The sequence below is a fragment of the Elgaria multicarinata genome, chromosome 11, assembly GCF_023053635.1.
Source record: "Elgaria multicarinata webbii isolate HBS135686 ecotype San Diego chromosome 11, rElgMul1.1.pri, whole genome shotgun sequence".
NCBI classification, from domain to species: Eukaryota; Metazoa; Chordata; class Lepidosauria; order Squamata; family Anguidae; genus Elgaria; species Elgaria multicarinata.
In genome coordinates, this window is record NC_086181.1 from 19234240 (window position 1) to 19250263 (window position 16024).

The 16024-nt window shown below is 44.1% G+C and overlaps 1 protein-coding gene across 1 annotated transcript; it reads left to right on the plus strand.

Annotated features, from left to right (window-relative positions):
• Positions 1 to 1857: 1857 nt before the first annotated feature.
• On the plus strand, positions 1858 to 8356 carry LOC134406667 (matrix metalloproteinase-9-like). The gene is made up of 5 exons (XM_063138184.1): positions 1858 to 1936; positions 3309 to 3473; positions 5572 to 5709; positions 6963 to 7119; positions 8193 to 8356. The coding sequence occupies exons 1-4, from the start codon at positions 1858 to 1860 to the stop codon at positions 7097 to 7099; spliced, it is 519 nt and encodes a 172-aa protein (XP_062994254.1). The 3' UTR covers positions 7100 to 7119; positions 8193 to 8356.
• The last annotated feature ends 7668 nt before the right edge of the window (positions 8357 to 16024 follow it).

The window sequence follows — 16024 nt, forward strand, 5'->3', positions numbered from 1 at the left end:
TGGGCATCAGGAAAAACTTCCTGACTGTTAGAGCTGTATGACAATGGAACCAATTACCTAGGGAGGTTGTGGGCTCTCCCACACTAGAGGCATTCAAGAGGCAGCTGGACAACCAAAGTGGTTTCCTGCATTGAGCAGGTTGTTGGACTCGATGGCCTTTTAGGCCCCTTCCAACTCTATGATTCTATGATTTGAATAGAGTGATAAGACTAAGAGGGAGTGTTGTACTCTTTAAGGATGTTTCTTCTCTGTTCTATTCATTTAAAAACCAGGACCCGATGAAAATGTGAAAAGCCTACCTTGTGTCTTCCCATTCATCTACAATGGAAAGTTTTACCTCAGCTGCACTGCAGATGGGCGGAGGGATGGGAGGTTCTGGTGTGCCACCACCAGCAGCTATGATGCTGACAATAAATGGACGTACTGCCATGACTCCGGTAATATCAGGGGAAGTAGATGAAGTGGATGTTAATCATACCATTGGCAAAACTGGAAGGCAGTGTGCAGCCCAAGTTGCCCCCTCAGTCCACCAGATTTTGCTGTGGGAAATCTAGTCTCTGACCCCTTTGCATTCCTCTATTGAGAGAGATGTTCTTTTTCTCAAATAGCAACAGGGGGAAGAAATGTTAGGGCACCACACAAGGTATAAATGTCCACCTTCTCTCTCAGTGGAGGATGCCTCCCTGATGATGGTTATTCCTTCGACGAGCTCCAAAATCAGAGTCTTCAACCCTGTTGAATGGAGAGGTATAATGGAATTTCTGTTCTGATTCTACCTCCTCCATAGTGACAGGGTTTAGAGCATCCTTTCCCAAAGTAGTGCCCTTCAGATGTTTTGGACTAGAATTCCCAGAATTCCTGACCATTCGCCATGCTGGCTGGGGCTGTTGGGAGCTGAAGTCTAAAATGCCTGGAGGGCACCAAGCTGGGGAAGACTGGCTTAGCTCTTGAATTCACCATCATTTTTATCAGTCTGTATTGACAACAATGATGCAGAAGTTTCTTTCCCATTCACCCCTACTCTAGCTGAGTTAAGGAAGACCATTGTCTAGGGTAGAGCATGTTCGAGGCCCACCTCATAATGGGGGGAGCATAAAGGCCTTTGTGAGCATGGTGTAATGCTACTGAGGGCTAAGTTGGTTAGGGTTATGGCAGGCATAGGTGGACATAAGCAGTGTTCCCAGTCCTTACCTACAACATCCATCCATGTTGAGATTGTATGTCCTCCACTCTGGGGTAAATATGCATTGTTCTCTGCTGATGTGATATCATGACTGTAGGAACCTAAAATGGCAACTCCCTCTGCTCCAGGTGTTCCACAAATCCTCACAATCTCCTTTTTCTCAGGGCCAGATCCAAACATAGAGGGTCCATCTTGCATCTTCCCATTCATCTACAAGGGCGTGTCCTATAGTACATGTACTACAGAGGGTATGCGTGATGGGAAATGCTGGTGCGCCACTACAAGCAACTATGATGTGGATAAAAAATGGGTGTACTGTAATGTCACAGGTAGGAGGAGAAAAGCAAAAAGCCCTTGTGTTGGTTTAAGAGCAGCGACTCATTCTCTAATTATAAAAAAAATACAAGCCCCATCTTCATCAGTGGGGAAATAATACAGCGTGGAACATTTGTAGCTAAGGAGAGTTCTTGAGGCGTCTTTTAAGAACAGAAGAACAGAAGAAGTGCCATGCTGGATCAGAGCGAGAGTCCACTTAGTCCAACATTCCACAACTTTTTGTCCCACCCTTCTTTTTATTTTAAAATATAGGACCAGATCCAAAGGTAGAGAGCCCATCTTGTGTCTTCCCATTCACCTACAAGAACAACTCCTATAGTTCATGCACCCCTGACGGCATGAGTGATGGAAAACATTGGTGTGCCACCACCGGCAATTATGATGTGGACAAGAAATGGATGTACTGTAATATCACAGGTAGGAGAAGAGCAGCACATGTGTTTTTGTTGGTTGGGGAGGGGTCCATCTCTGGCAAGCGGGAATACTGCCTTCCTTGGGTGAAAATTAATTTCATTGTTCCCATTCTGCATCATGGAATCCTATTTCATCCTCAAGTGTTTGCAGCCACAGTTCTTTTCCTCTCCTCAATAAGGGAACAGAACAAGAGGAAGGGGGTGCTGTTCAGAAACCCAGGGCATGTCTACACCAGGGGAGGGGAGGGGAAGGATTTCGCGATATGCTGATTGCGAGATCCTCCCCCTCGTCCACACGTGGCATGCGACGTCTTGGGAGGAAGAAGGACGTTGCGCCCGCCATTTTTTAAAATTGAAGATGATTGCACGACGCTCCAATGATAAAGGTAAGGTGTTTTGTTTTTTTAAAAAAATTATTTCGCTCCTCCTACCCCCACCCTCAATGGGTATGGAGTTCCTGAGGAGCTCCATGCCCCATGGCTAGTTCCCAGCTCCTCATGTTTACTTGCGAGGAGCCTGGATGAAACTGGGATGGCCTCCCACGGTCTCAGGACAATCCCGAGACCATGGAAAAAGTTGGGATTAAAGCCATCCCGGTTATCCCAGGGAAATGCAGGGATCTTCCCTCCCTGCCCCTGGGATCTCCTGTGCAATTAATGTTTCTGTTAATTGTTCTCATCCGTAGAGTCTTCTGGCGTAGCCCAGAATGTCATGAACTCTTGTCGTCTAGTCTTCTACTACTTAATGTGTTGGGTCTTCCTTGGTGTCATGGGTTGGGGCATCTCTTGATGTTTTTGTGTGTGTGATGGAATTGGGTTGGGTAGCTTGTGATGCTTTTTTTGTGATGGAATTGGATTGGGCATTATAATGTGAAAATAATGATATTGTCATGTACATGGTATTTTTGTGACTGTGCTTCTCTTTTGGGTTTGTTTTTTTTTGTATGGGATTTTGTTTTGTTATATGAGTTATGATTTAACGGCTTAATATACTTTGAGCTTCCATATGTCAACAGAAGAGGATTGTAAATGTGAGAAATAAATATTAAATAGCTCCTGTGCCTACACCATTGTGTAGTTCACCCATGGATGTGCATCCCTTGATTTCACATCACCCTTAAGAGTCCATGTGAACATCACTTATACTGAGACAGACCCATGGCTACTCCAGCTCAGTATTGCCTGCATAGATGGGCAGAGTCTCCAGTAAAGGTATTTTTCATCAACTTCCACCTGGAGCTTTTAACTGGAGATGGCAGGGATTGAACCCTGGAAACTTTTTATATACAAAGATTGTGCTCTACCAGTATCACTCCTCCTCCTCCTCCTCCTCCTCCTCCTCCTCCTCCTCCTCCTCCTCCTCCTTCTTTAACACAGGACCGGATACAAACAAGGAGATGCCCAAATGTGTCTTTCCATTCACCTACAATGGCAAGAACTACAGCAGCTGCACAGAAGATGGGCGGAGAGATAAGAAGCTTTGGTGTGCCACCACCAATAACTACGACATAGACAAGAAATTAATTCTTTGTACCATCACAAGTAAGGAAGGAGAAAAGCAGAGAGAAGCAACTTTTCTCTGGGTCTCATTCTCCAGTTTCAACAATAACAACAGCAGCAGCAACAAAAATCTAAATTAATATCCACTTTTCTCTTGGGATCTGCTTCAAGCTTATTTTCATTTAGTGATTGTGTTGTTTATGGGCATGTCTACACCAGCAATTTATCCCGGATCCATTCCGGGATCAAGGATGTGCATCCAAATGACACACAGGTGTTCCCAGGAACAGGCAGGGATGATCCCTCCATTTTCCTGGGATAATCTTTAGGTGTAGAAAGGGCCTCTGTTCTTCCTGAGGCAGCAATTTTGTGCCAGAAGAAATGCTAGTTTTCAGTGTTTGATTAGGCAGAGTCAATGCCAACCACCCCACTCTTACCATCTTCCTCATGACAAGTCCATGTGCTAAACTGCTGGATATGGTGACCTTCTCATACCAAAATATATAACAGGGCCATATAAACCTATGCATTTCATGAATTGCACAGCAGTACAGAGAAATGAACTTCCCCGTTCCACAATTTTGAATATCTCTCACAAGTGCAATCTTCTGATGCACACATTCCTTCTGTGCAAAGGAAAGGAAGAGTATTGCTTCATTTCACTTGCCCAATACCCTTACAATGAATCAATGTTGAACTTAATTAAACCAGCTTTTCTCCATGTAATAGTGGAAGGTGCAGTGTGGCTGCCCTGAATGAGCAGAGGCAAGCCTATGAAAAGAAAATGGATGTAAGAGGCTTAGTGGCAGTGGAGATGATGGGAAGGAAAGGTTCATAAGAATATATGAACAGGAGAAGTGCCATGCTGGATCAGGCTGAGGATCCATCTAGTCCAGCGTTCTGTTCACACAGTGGCCAACCAGCTATCAACCAGGGACCAACGAAGCAGGACACAGTACAACAGCACCCCCCACCCCATGTTCCCCAGCAACTGTTGCACATAGGCCTACTGCCTTGGATACTGGAGGTAGCACATAACCATCAGGGCTAGTAGTCATTGATAGACTTCTCCTGCAGGAATTTATCCAATCCCCTTTTAAAGCCATCCAAACTGGTGCCCATCACTGCATCCTGCGGTAGTGAAGTCCATAATTTAACTATGCGCTGTGTGAAGAAGCACTTCTTTGTATTTGTCCTAAATCTCCACTTCCTGCAATGGCATCAGCAAAGAGGCAGAATTAGGTTAAGTGAAATGACTGCATCAGCAATTTTGTTATCCTTAGGGAGAACAAGGACTCGGAAGGGCATAAAAAATAATAGTGTTTTAAAGTGTCCAAGGACCTTCAAGATATATTTAACTCAGTAATCCTTACAATTGTCCTATAAGGTAGGCCAGGATTGTTCTCCCCATATTCCAGAGGCATGCCACCAGGCAACGCCCACCAGGGGCCAATCTACACCAAGCAGGATATAACACTTTTAAAACAGTATGAAAACTGTATATGTAATGTGTCCTGGTCTTGAACAGTTGTCATAACCCTTATAAACCTTTATAAGCAGTAGTGTAGATCCTGCCCAAGAATTAAATCTTTGTGAATTCCAAAACAAACTGACCTGATCTGTATCACACAGATCAATGTACGGATTGACACTTAGTTATCCTATGGTTTTGTACTTCCTGGTTGTTCCATTGCAGTTCTTGGCTTGTCGTCATCATCAATCATCATCATGTAGCAAAGTACACTTTAGAATGCATGTTTTCAGAGATTACAGGCTTAGAAAATTGTATTTAAATATATTGCAGTGTGGATTTTTTTCTTCAAAAGGTAACATATTAATGTGAAATGGGATGGAATTGAGAAATATGGGTAAACACATCTGAAAGTGACGCAGACTGCAAATGGACAGATTCACCCACCCCTACACTGGCATAGCAGGGGACTCACTATACTGGACTTTGCCAGTGGCCCCCTCAACCCTGCCTGTTCTAAAATTGGGACTACTGAAAGGAGTTCAGACAGTGCAACACTCAACACTCCCCAAATGACAATACCCAGGATCCCTGGGAATTATGGGACCTGTTTAAAGTCAGCTGTGTTCTCACACCCTCTCTCTCCCCTCCCCATTATTTTTCATTCAGAAACAGGCTGTGTCTTCCCTTTCATCTATAAGGGAAAAGCGTACCAAACCTGCACCACACTGGGTCACAATGAAGGGAAAGCGTGGTGTGCCATGACTCCGGACTACCAAACTGGCTTGAAGTGGAGATTATGCAACCGTGAGCAGAAAAGGGAGGAGCAAATAAGCGGGTGGGGGGGAAGGAGAGGGGTTATTTATTTATTTATTTATTTATTTATGGGAGAGAGGTCAAACCCCAGGCCTGAGGTCCAAATCCTTCCTGCCTGGGATCCCAGCCTGGTCCTCTGAGGTTCCCCATTTCCCCCTCAATCATTTGGTTTGATCATTCGGTTTGTTTTCCGGCTTTTGCACAGCACCCCCACCTCAGTCCTGAAAGGTTGAAATGCCTCTCATAAGGCTTTATTAATTCATTACATCACTATACCACCCAGTAGCTGAAGCTCTCTGGGCACAAAATGAAGTTACTGGCAGTAAGAGCTTTAAGCTAAAACATATTGGTGTTTTTAGGAATGTAGCGAAAGTCCACCCAGGTGCGTGAAGGCAGTCGATGCCCCTGCATCCAGCCCTCATGGGCCCAGGTGGACCCACTCGGTGCTGGACAGACCTGTGCCTGAGTGCTCATAAGCCCCTGAGAACACTCAGAAATAAACCTACATTTCCATGTTTCCTGTGAGGAGGCAATTGGGGGCAGTATATATTGAATGGATGTGTCTGGCAGAAATTCATCAGATACAAATGGTTGGGGAAGCAGCTGCATCTACAGAATTAGAATCATAGAATCATAGAACAGTAGAGTTGGAAGGGGCCTATAAGGCCATCGAGTCCAACCCCCTGCTCAATGCAGGAATCCACCTCAAAACATACCCGACACATGGTTGTCCAGCTGTCTGGACATTGTTGATCAGTGGACATTTTCCACTGAGTGTTTTGTGGATGAGTCAGGCAGCAATTCATTATCTGTGTGTAAAGCAAGCGTCTGAGAAACATGCACCTATTGAATTTCGGCCTGAACACTACTCCCCAGCTCAATGTCAAACTGAAAGACGAAGGTGACGTGTGAGTGGAGGAAAGTTAATACACAACTTACAAGTTAGTAGTCTACAAATTATTGCCATCTACAAATTATTACTGAGTTATTACACAGCGTGGAAGTTAAGGAGTTTGCCTTACAGTTTCTCCACTTTCTGAAGTACAAGTGAAAATTGTGCATTCACTCTCATCTGAATCCAAAGTTTTTTTTTTTATCATGGACTTTTGTTATCACAGGTGAAACTTAGGAGTGGGGGGGGGAGGAGGAGGAGGAGAAGCATAAAAATTAACCTCTTCCTTCCTTCCTTCCTTCCTTCCTTCCTTCCTTCCTTCCTTCCTTCCTTCCTTTTTCTTTCCAACTAGAAACAGACTGTGTCTTCCCCTTTGTCTTTCGTGGCAAGTCCTATCACAGCTGTACCAGAGCTGGGCGTGCTGATAGAGGGCGTTGGTGTTCCCTCACCAGCAACGCAGACACCAACACGACCTGGCTTCTGTGCTGATACGGGCAATGAAATCTCAGGTGGGGTTTGATCACAGTGAAACTGAGGGTCCCTCCAAATGGGCAGCTCCTAATGCAGCCTGTTCATTGTTCTTCTGCTTTAAGCTAAGTGTGAGGCTGCAGTTGAGTTTCCATACTACTGGGGTTATGGCATTTAAAAAATAAAATAAAAATTGGCGTGTGAACATTCTGCTATAGCCCATCCACCCTTGCAGGCATGACACAGCCATGTGGGTCAGGGAGGGAATCATTCACCTGAAACAGCAACCATTTTTTTAAAAAATCTCTCCCCCCCCCCCATAAAGTCTTTTTATTTTTATAATCAGGCTTCCATTTTGGCTGCCTGTGGAGTTTATTTTTATTTTGTTTATTACATTTTATACTGCCCATCAGCCGAAGCTCTCTGGGCGGTGCGCAATTAAAAACCATAAAATATAAGTATAAATTTAAAACATTAAAATGTTAAAAGGCAATATAAAACCAGCTGCATTAAAGACCAGGGAAAGCCTGTGTAAATAGGTATGTCTTCAGGAGGCATTTAAAAGATATTATGTTTTCCGCCTCCCGAACCGCATGAGTTAGCTCTGTGGCCTCCTTTCTGGCTGCTGTGCATTTGCCCAGGGTGACTGCAACAATTTTCTGGACTAGGGACAGGTGAGAATTGTGTTTCCATTCAGTTCTGATCAGAATTTATGAAAATTCACAATGTTCTCCATATTTGGCACAAAAAGAACTTGAGATTTTAAATATCCAAATGTGGGGAAAACCAAGACTGACAGATACGTTCATCCAGACCCAGGGCTTTGAGTGCTTTGGTCTTTAAATGTACTTGTTTTCGAAATGTTTGCATTTTTTAAATGTACGCACACTGACCAATGCATTTTGATGAATCACATCAACTAGGCAACTAGGCAACTAGGTAAACAAACTCTGAAGTAAAAGAGTGTACATAAGTCCTCAGAAATGCAGATCCTACTAATGATCCAGGCCCCAATTCTTCTGATGCTTTTTTAAATGGATCTGTATGTATTACTGATGAAGTTGAGACATGACATGAGCCTGATTCTCCTCTGTTTTTTTAATCCTCTTTTCAGCTTATGTCTCAAAGTCTGACTAACCAACTACTTGTTCTTGCTGAGGTGTTTGTGATTTGTGCCTGGATGTTCCTGATTCTGAACAACCAGGATGACATCAAGCCAGGAGGCTGAACAAATGAACTAAGTTCTGACTTGTCTTCCTTCTACTTTGATGAGTTCCATAGCTGGAAATAAAAATTATCTCAGACCCTAGGCTGTATTCTTTCTCCTTCTGTCCGTCCCACTTGGATCTTCTTGAAAAACCCTTTCCATGGCTTTAACCATGGTAAATAAGGGTGTTCCCCCCCTTTATTCACTGTAGTTAAAGCCATGGTTTAAGGTGTCTTCTCAATACAGCCTGGATTTCTGGCTTAACCACCATGGTTAAAGCCACGGTTTAAGGTGTCTTCTGAATGGGACCATTGTGTGTGCATGAATGGGTCATCATCAAAACCCTAATACCACTAACAGCTTTGTATCACTCACGTTCTCTGAAATGCAGTGCTTCCAATGAAATCTGTTCTATATAGGACTTTTGTACAAGAGGCATTTATTGTACACTCATCATTCCCTACTCATGGTTTTTATGGTTTTTTTAGATATGCCATGACCATCCAATTAGGCTTATGTGTCTAACCAGCACTTTTAGAATATATATATATATATATATATATATATATATATATATATATATCAGGAAAAATGTGGCATTTAATTGTGAAATCAAAAGAAGGCATGCTTTCTTTTTGTGTATTTGCACTATTCTGCTATACTGCAGTGCCACCTAGAGGTTATATAGTAGAATAGCAGAAAGGAAACACTTCTCATGTAGGGCTTGGATCTCAATTCTGTGACAAAATCGAAGCTAGATACAAGGAATTAACAGCAGATTAACAGCCTTGTACAAAAAAACTCATAGTCTGTTGCCAGTCATCAAACGTGCAGTATTGAATAGCCATGGTTGGCCCAAAGGAAGATATGAAGCATACTTTTCTGTTCCCCACCCCTATTGCAGTCCTGAAAAGAGTGCTCTTGGCTCCAATAATCTCTATTCTCATCTTCACATGTGGATTATTATTTTTTAGCTGTTCAGGTAAGCAGATAAAGAAAGTTAAGCAGACATGATAAAAAAGGCAACTCCAAATCCTTTAACCCTAACCACCCACCTTTCAATTCTTGTTGTGCAAGAAATGTATCAGGCCATCACAATCTGTTCTCTCAGAATGTGCAGTTATGGTGCAAGAAGAGGGCTTTTAAAATGTCCAGGTAAACGGAGCTCAAAAACACAAAACTAGTCTTTTGAATCCAAGTAATGATGGCACACATTTCACTTGGCAGCAGGCCAAACTCCCAGTTAATTTTTTTCTTTTTCTTTTTTTTAAGAAAAAAATCAGGAGAGACAGGTAACTGTGGGCCTTGCTAGACGAGGTCTTAGTGCGGTGTGAGGCCCGTTTTCCCTCCTGTGCATCCAGATGATGCACAGGGGAATCCGGGGTCAGGCCGCGCTGAGACTTCCCTTAACGCACCATAAGCGAATTCGCTTATGGCGTGCCTTTTCCGTAGCCCCAGCGAGGCCAGGGCTGCGGAACGTTTAGCAAGGTCCGGGTTTTTTTTGCGGCTACTCGCTTACTCGTGAGTAGCCGGGAAAAGCCACGGACTGGGCACAACGCTCATACGAGCGCTGTGCCCATCGGGCCAGGGGGGATCCCGGGGGGGAGGAAGGCCGGACCCGGCAGGAGAGGGGGAGGAGAAGGCTGGGCACCAGGATGGCATCGGGGACAGGGAGGACGGGCAGCACGGGCATCAGGGAGAGGGAGGGAGGGCGGCACGGGCATCGGGTGACAGGGAGGGCGGGTGGCACGGGCATTGGGAAGCGGGCAGGCGGGCAGGGAAAGAGTGGGCAGGGAGGCATCGGGGATGGCAGGGGGGGCTTAATTTTTTTAAAAAGGCACTTACCTTGTCCGGCGGCTTCGGGGCGCACATGGCCCCCTTAAATTAAAAACAAAAATGGCCGACGCTACAGGGCTTCCGCAGCCCCTCCGCGTTGGCCGTCTAGGAGGCGGCGGCGGCATGTGCTAAAGGTAGCGCGCCGTCGCCCCGCCTCCCTGCCGGCTTATCCGGCACGTCTAGCAAGGCCCTTAGTAAGGTAATGTTTGTTTTTTTTTAAAAAAAGAGGGGGATACTTTGCTCAGTTCTGCCGGATGGTTTTCTCCCAAAAAAAGGTTTTCCTGTTTGTGGATTCTAAAATGCATGAAAGATGTGACAGGCCAGTGAGCACCGAATGGAGGTGACGGTCTCATCAAACAGAGGGAAAGCTAAAATGACAGCTTTGCCAGGTTGCCGGGTGTTAGGTTCAGTGGGTGTGGAATGCTGATCGGCTGTAAATAAAAGGGGGCCAAACTAGCACTGTGCTGAATTTTTCAATCTGATTATTTTTGACCATTCGTTGGCGGAGGGGAGGGGTGAAAAGAATTTGCACCCAAAAATTTGTGGGAAGTGGTGAGAATTTTAGAGAAATTTCTCAAGGTGCAGGGATTCGGTATTTACCTTACTGGGAGGAGATGGAAGAGGTGTGTTTGTGTCTGCTCTTTCTTGTACCTACTATTAGATTTTAATGCAGTTGACAAACGCTTGGTAGAAATTGGCTTGCTCTTAAAAGAACTGCTTGTTCCTCCATCTATTTCCACTCACAAGATGACTGTTTTTTCCCGTTTGGATAACCTTTCATTTCAGTCACATTCATGGGAATGTGCTGAGTGCTCAAGGCTATGAGGGACATGGTTTGTTTGTTTTTTGGTTTTTTTGGTAGGATGTTTGTTTAATGGCTTCAAAACAAAAAACGGTTCTCTTTGCAAAAGGACCTCAGCTCCATGAATGGAAAGTGGATAACGCCAATATATAACTGGTTCAACTGTTGAAATGCTTGGGCGTCTAGTCACTTGAGAAATGTCCTTTGGAAGGCCAGAGGCTGCTGACTCAAAAATTTTGCTACTGTTATGAACTTTTCAAGGCCCAAAGGAAGTAATTTAGTGCCTTCAGCTGTGAAGATTTTTTTGAAGCCAAAGGAATTGCAGAAATGATTTGTTGTGCTGATGTATGGGGCTCAGCAAATGTTCACAGGGTAGACACTGTGGGCTCATCTACACAAAATAGATATTCCACTATGAAAGTTGGAAGAAAGTGGTATATTAAAAGACAGGAGCCAGACTACTGCTTTATAGCAGTATTGAAGTGCACTGACAACTGTTGCAGCCCATTGATATATACCATATACCGCTTCCATACCGCTTTCATCGTGCTATATCCTGCTTGGTGTAGATGCGTCATGGGTCCACAAGTTGTCAGTGTGCTTCAGTACCATTATAAAACAGTAGTGTAGATCCTGCAGTGCACTTCAATACTGCTAAAAAGCAGTAGTGTGGCTCCTGACTTTTATATACCGCTTTCATACCACTTTCATAGTGCTATATCCTGCTTAGTGTAGATGAGCAAACTATGATTTTGTTGTTGTTGTTGAGATCCATTTTATATTAACCTCATTCTACCTCTATATGCTAGAACGGAGGATGCAGAGCAATCCTATGCACGTCTACTCAGAAATAAGTCCTACTGTGTTTAATGATGCTTACTGAGTAATCGGGTGGGATTGCAGCCTATATCAATTTATCTTGGAGTAAATCCCACTACACTCTTTGGAACTTCTGAGTAGAGATGCATACAGACTTCTACTATTACTCTCCTTTCCATTAAACTTCAAGTGTACAGAATATATATTACAGAGCTTTATCATTATTTTTTATTGGCTAAAATGACAACCAATGGTCAATGCAAGGCTACCTAAACAGTGTGATTTTGAACCAATGGCCCATGTTAATGGCTGCATATGGATGATGGGAACAAACCCGTCTGAGTTTCAGTCTCATGTGCTCCCCCCTCCCCTCTCCTTCCATTTTTGTTTAGCCAAAATTTAGCAAGATATCTGACCACCTTTAAACTGTAATTGTGGTTGGTTGAGACAAACTGGTTTCATAGCCCATGGCTTGAACTTGTTTTGTTTCAAACAAACCATGGTTTGTCATGTTCAGATGAAATGACAAACTGTACTTAATAATAATAAAAAAAGGAAGCAAAAGTTTTTGAACTTCTTGCAGCAGAGCTGATTGAGAAGATGGGAGAAGCAGCAGATGTTGTAACATCCAAATGCAGTTAATATGTCTTGTGGTGTCGGGGATTCCCTGTGTTCATATCATAATGAGCCAAGAATTCACCCTTGATTTGTTGAAGAACACCAATTTTGTTGCTGATGTACAGAGCAGCCTATTATCTACTAGCTTTATTAGGTTTTTTTAAAAAACTTTGTAAACTAGGTACCCCTTTTTATGTTTTAATTTGTATATCGCTTGCTGTGATTCAAACTAAAATTTGTTTCTCTGCTTTACAATGGCCAATGGCTTTACATTGCTTTACAATTTAGTCAGTATCAAATAAATGATACTGACTAAATGACTGGCTGATTGACTTATTAAATCATGATTGTGTCTAAGGAAAAAAATTCATGTTCAGTTGGCCTTTTTGGTTGCTGACTGGATGCTGAGCTACTATTAGTGTGATCCAGTGTGTAATTGTATTGGTATTTACAAAGCAAAATCCAAATTTCTTTTTCCTTCACAATTTCAGATCTGAGTTTTGAGTCATCCTTCCAAGCTAAGGAATGACACTGAGGGCATTTCTAGACCTAGGGATTGGAGGGGGAGGATCTTGTGAAATGGTGATTGCGAGATCCTCCCTCTCAGTCTACATGCGGCACATGATGTCCCAGGAGGAAGAGGATGTCATGCCCGCCATTTTGGTTTTTTTAAATTATTATTGAAAATGAGCACAGGAGCGCTCCACCAAAAAAGTCAGGTTTTTTTTTAAAAAAATAATCCCGCTCCCCCTCCCACCCCTGGTTCCCGGATCCTCGCATTTTCTCATGAGGAGCTGGGACAATATCGGGAAGGACGCCCACACCTCCCGCAGTCTTGGGATCATCCCGAGACCGGAGGAAAAACCAGGACAAAAGTGTAGGGCAATATCCTGGGGAAATGCAGGGAACTTCCCTCCCTTCTCCCGGGATACCCTGTGTGTCATGAGGCTGCACAGGGATGATCCTGGGACGATCCCTGGGATATTGCCCCATCTAAACATGCCCTGAGAGCTACAAACAAAACAAAACATTATTTTCTATTGAAGTTTTGCTATTGGATATTTTGCAGTTGCTGTACGCTTAGATATCCCCACAAATTAGAGGGGGGAAATACCATGACCTACAAGGCATCTTCTCTGAGGAATTCTGGTTGAAATGAAAGCCTGCCTACCTGCTGGCCTTGGATTTCCTAAAGAGCTACCTGTCAGACATCTCCCTCTCTGGGTTACTATTCTGTGACCTCACAAGTGGTTGCATCCAGCCAATCAGGAGTTTATGAGTATAAGCACATTATGACGTTTTATGAGGTCATAATCTATTAGCCGGCCGCATGTAGTCATAACTGAAGGTCTGCAAAGGGTATTCTGTCAGTGAGAGAAGAATGACTACCAAGTCATTTTCACCACCTTCATAAAAATGTCTAGGCTTTCTTGAGAGGGAAACAGGACAGTTAATTAAAATGGATTTAAATGCATATTTTCTAATGCAGGAATAGCATATACCTAACAAATAGATGTAAATCTGGCTTTAAAACCATGCCTTTGGGGTTCCAGGGAAGTTTGTGGAGTGTAGTGTGTGGCTAGATGAGTTTGCAGTGGAGATGGACTTACCTTGGTCTCTTGGATTGTAGTTAAGCCATAAGTCTTCACTGCGTCTGAAGGCTGATTTGAAACAAGGGTACACACGTGGGTATGTTGTGCCAGATCAGGCAAATCTTTCATACTTGCATCATCTAACCTCTGCTGCCAAATTAAGAAAATCTATAATCAAATGCCTCCAAGAGAATTCTGGAATCAAAAATGAGATCCCAATGCAACGCGGTTTAGCCTTCTGACCCCAGAGTAGTTGCAGTTACACCCTGGTTTAATAAGCCACAGTGGGCAGTGGTGATCATGTGAACAAGGTCTCTCTCTCTTCTCTTCCTCAACCCAACCATCTTAGGAGTAAATGATCTTGGCTTGCAAGCCGAAGGTACCCAACGTTCCGACTACAGTTGCTCTTGAGGACTTAAAGGAGAATAGAGCATTGGATTTAGGATTCTGGAATGGCAAGAACACTTGACAGCATTTAGGAAGTATTGTTGCCCCCAGGGTTGCTCCTCTTTCAGTCTTTCTCATTCTCCTCCCCCTCTCCCCCATTCCAGGACTAGATTCCAACCCTAAGGGGCCATGCATCTTTCCTTTAATCTACAAAGGCAAATATTACTCGTCTTGTATGAAGGATGGGACGGTGGGACACCCAACAGGAAGCTCTGTTGCTCTCTCACCAGCGACTATGATGTGGATTCCAAATGGACATAGTGTGATCCCTCTGGTGAGAAAACACTGGAGAGAGAGAGAGAGAGAGAGAGAGAGAGAGAGAGAGAAGGAGAAGGCTTGTTGGTACTCTAGGGTGTAGATTGGACCAGGTGCATGGGCAGGAAGGGCATGTTATTGTGGGAATTCTCCAAGTGATGCAGTAGAATCAGTTCCTTTTTTCTCAGATATGCAACCAAAATTGTGGTGAACCAGTTCCGTTTTCTCCAAGATGATTGATCTGTGACCGTGACCCAAATCTGTATGCCCTACTTTTAAAAATCTTGCTCCCTTCTCCTCTGCTCTCATGCTCTTTCTCTGTGGATTTGAAACACATCTTTGCTGGCTATTCTTGAAGAGTCACTTCTTTCATTTGTTGTAGCTGAAAGGTAGCACACAGTCCTGTGGCATCTGGGAACAAGTCTTAACCATAGATTGTTCAGGCTGGCTACGGATGATGGGAGATGTAGTCCAACACATCTGGAGGGTGTCAGGTTGTGGAAGGTTTTATATCATGGAAAAGGCTGGTTAGTTCTTCCCAGGTTTGAGGATCCACCCGTCAAAGATGTGACTATTCATCTTGGTTCTCTTTCCAAGCCATGCTGACTGTGATTCCAACTATCTGCCACTGGGAGATGACCAGTGTTCATCTGGCTCTGTCTTGCTTCCATCTGTGCCACAGCTAGAAATAAGATGTTTCCATGACCTGCCATCATGGGTCAGCCTCTGTCCATCCCCTTTTTTGGATCTCAGGCGCCCTTACCATTGTTGTGTTCTGCTCTGAACAGGAGCTCCTAGGGCTCAGGTCAAGGCAGAGCAGTTGTTGCAGCACCCTGGACAGCTTCCAGTGAACAATATGCACAAGCCAGGTTCCAGCCAGTCTGAAGCTTTTTATGCTTCAGTCCACAGGACTCCCTCCCAGATTCCACCCATTTCCATGAAATGGAAGCCTTAAAGGGACAGGCCTCTGGCCTGGAGCCTACCAACCTTCCCTCTCTTCAACAGCACATGCTGGGCATGCAGCTGGTGTTGACACGTTGGCTCCATATAATGTGGAGCTCTTGAAGCTGGGCTTGGGGTGGGTGGGTGTGCAAGCTTGGTCCACGCTTGAGGGTCTCTGGCTTCTCAGGCTTGGAGGTCTCTGGTTCTGCAGTGTGGCTTGGGCCTGGAGCAGTGCTGCTTGGTTCTTCAGCCTATGACTCCATGCCCAGGTCACTGCTGGACTTGATGGTCATAACACCACTGTCCTTAGTTCTGCGCCATAGTTCCTATCCAACATATGGCTATAGTAACAGAAATACACACATTTCCTCAGGAACCCAGCAGTATCTCCATTCCACAGCTTTCTACATTGCCAAACGCTATTGAAC